Source organism: Loa loa, assembly GCF_000183805.2.
Source record: "Loa loa unplaced genomic scaffold supercont3.1166, whole genome shotgun sequence".
NCBI lineage: Eukaryota > Metazoa > Nematoda > Chromadorea > Rhabditida > Onchocercidae > Loa > Loa loa.
In genome coordinates, this window is record NW_018109346.1 from 1 (window position 1) to 2,701 (window position 2,701).

General features: G+C 28.7%; 2 protein-coding genes across 2 annotated transcripts; both read left to right on the forward strand.

Annotated features, from left to right (window-relative positions):
* Positions 1-676: 676 nt before the first annotated feature.
* Positions 677-1,311, forward strand: LOAG_14385 (hypothetical protein; the record flags this gene model as incomplete). The annotated part of the gene is made up of 2 exons (XM_003149882.1): positions 677-755; positions 1,022-1,311. Coding segments are annotated over 2 exons (369 nt in total), but the record flags the coding sequence as incomplete, so codon positions are not given.
* An 841-nt stretch (positions 1,312-2,152) lies between these two features.
* LOAG_14386 (hypothetical protein) lies at positions 2,153-2,306 on the forward strand (the record flags this gene model as incomplete). Its single annotated transcript, XM_003149883.2, has 1 exon — positions 2,153-2,306. A coding segment is annotated over one exon (153 nt), but the record flags the coding sequence as incomplete, so codon positions are not given.
* Positions 2,307-2,701: the final 395 nt, after the last annotated feature.

Genomic DNA, 2,701 nt, shown 5'->3' on the forward strand with positions numbered 1-2,701 from the left:
AACAAAAGCGACTTTTACCTGAGCAATGAATGCTTGAAAATGCAAAACAATTTGATGATTTTCTTTTCAGCAGTACTTTCTTCCAATTACTTCGTTTTGAAACTTATCAAAATATTGGTTCATTTTTGGACATTATACCAGCTTATTCGCAGTATCTCACTGGAAGAATATGTTTTATGAACGAAAGCGAACGCTTATTTGTTAGTATTTCTGTAAATTATCACAATTTCATTAACTATTAAACAAATTTAAGATTAATGACTATGTGATGAGTGGTTGAGTTACTAAAACACTAATGAACTTTGACATTTAATCCTTGTCAACAGAGAGAAGAGAATTAGAAAGAGGGTAAAATGCTAAATTTAATAACAAAATATTCCTCTGTAAAAATATGTATATATTATATTTCCAAGGATAATTAACGTTGTAAGTCATCAAATTTCACTGATTGTTTCAGAAGAGTGAAAATATTGAACTGATCGTCAGAATTAATTTGGTTAATTAGTGAGTCCAAATTCCAGCATAATTGAAGTGTTCAGGTACATAATTCTTCATTTATTTAATGTCTTTCATATTCTATGATCCGTTGTTTCAGTTTTATGATATTCCACGTCAGTCGAATAGTTTCCTGTTAGACGGGAAAGCATTAGACGTGTAATACGTCCAACGTTTCAAGAATCCATTCCGTTATATTATCATACGTAAAATTAACGCGAAAAAGTTAGGGCGTGGATTGCATTGTTTGGATTCAAAAGGTCAAAAGCAAATGAATCAAAGGCTATTTGCTTTTTATATTTGGTGGAAGTGGAAAAATATTTGGTTATGTGCCAGCTTTCAACGGTAAATTTCTCTACGACCGTTAAATTATTTTTTATTTTACAGCCAGTAATGGTTTCTTGGTCATTAATGTACAACAGATCTCATACAGTTTGATCCAACTCAATAAACTTGTAGTAAGTTAGACAGGTTAAGCAGCATTTGATGCTTGCACTACTCATAGGTAATTAAATAGCAGTTGCAGCTTATCCGATAGAAACGTCAAAATGGATTGTTGGAAATAATTTGCGCTCATATCATCATGATATTTTTGACATCTCGTTTATAACGTTATTTCCGTGGATTACTACCAAGGATAGTGACGGCAATTTAGCCACTGTTTTAACTCTCGACATTCTCAATTCACATCCATATATGCTGGCAGAAGTTAATATCAGTTATGTTAGTGAAGCTGAAGGAGGTTTAACTGAAAAGACATATAACATTGCACCTTATACACTGTCGCGAATTTCAATATCGCGAAATTCCAAATAAATAATAAAATAAATTCCTTATTCAAATTGTAAATAAATGTTAACAATAGTGTGAATCATTTAACCAATTTACATTCTTTAAAATTATTTCCCATACGTTTTTTCTGTTACCTTTGTCTAACGGAAGTTCACATCTTTATTTTTTTGACAAAGAATGTCCAATTTACATGCTAATCTTCCCTCTGTTCTAGTTACAATGGTTATTCTGTAATTGGATCTTTACAGTTTCCTTTGTATCTAAATAACCCTTTTTTAATGTTTAATGTAAACCACTCCCACCTTTTAAGATATATAACCCTCAATTTTTAATATGAGGGAGGGTTATTTAGCTTGATAATTCCCCTGGCAATATTCCTCGTACTTGTATCTACAATACTTCCTCGATATTCACTCTTAATCATATATTGGAAATCGTTCTATGTTACTTGACATACGGATTATAATAAAACTTTCAACTGGCCGTACATTCACCATACAATCTGCTACGCGATAAAAGTGTACGTAAGTCAGACTTTAAAGATATTAGCCCCCTTTTTCAATTAACACAAAATAGAGTTATTTCGCGACAAAAACAATTTTTACGATACACACATCGTAAGTTGAATAGTGATTTTAATTATTATAAAATTTGCGTAAATGATTTTAATTATTATAAAATTTGCATAAATTTTACACTTTCTTTTTATTTTGCATTTTCCATTTCATTTTTATTGGGGAAGTTTTATAGTTTGAATTTTTTTCTTTAAATCAAGAGATTTTTTCAATCGGTAATTTGTTGAATTGGCAAATTAATAATTTTTGAATGCTGATTAGTTTAGCAAAGTTATCATTTCCAGCTCAAAATGAATGAAAGTATGGTGACAAAACTCCATGCTGAATACAGTGATAGTATTTGTAAGAGTAATTATGATTCTCGAATTACGATAAAATCTTCTATGCCAGTATCTGTCACTCAAAGTTACTTCGCTGGTGATGAGACTGGTGACAGTTTTGCAGGTATATTAAAAACTGTGATAAACCTTATTCCTCAAACAATAATATAATTTAATATTTAATACAGCTGCAGATCCTTTCCTCCATTTCGAACAATCTTTCTGCTTGTTGCTAATGGATTCCAGGATTGCTACTTCATTTTGCAACCCTTTCATGAAACTGATCTTTTGTTATTCGTTGAATTGCATTTTGGAAATTTCCGAAATAGTTTCATTGTTATTATTATTATTATTATTATTATTATTATTATTATTATTATTATTGTTATTATTATTATTATTATTATTATTATTATTATTATTATTATTATTATTATTATTATTATTATTATTATTATTATTATTATTATTATTATTATTATTATTATTATTATTATTATTATTATTATTATTATTATT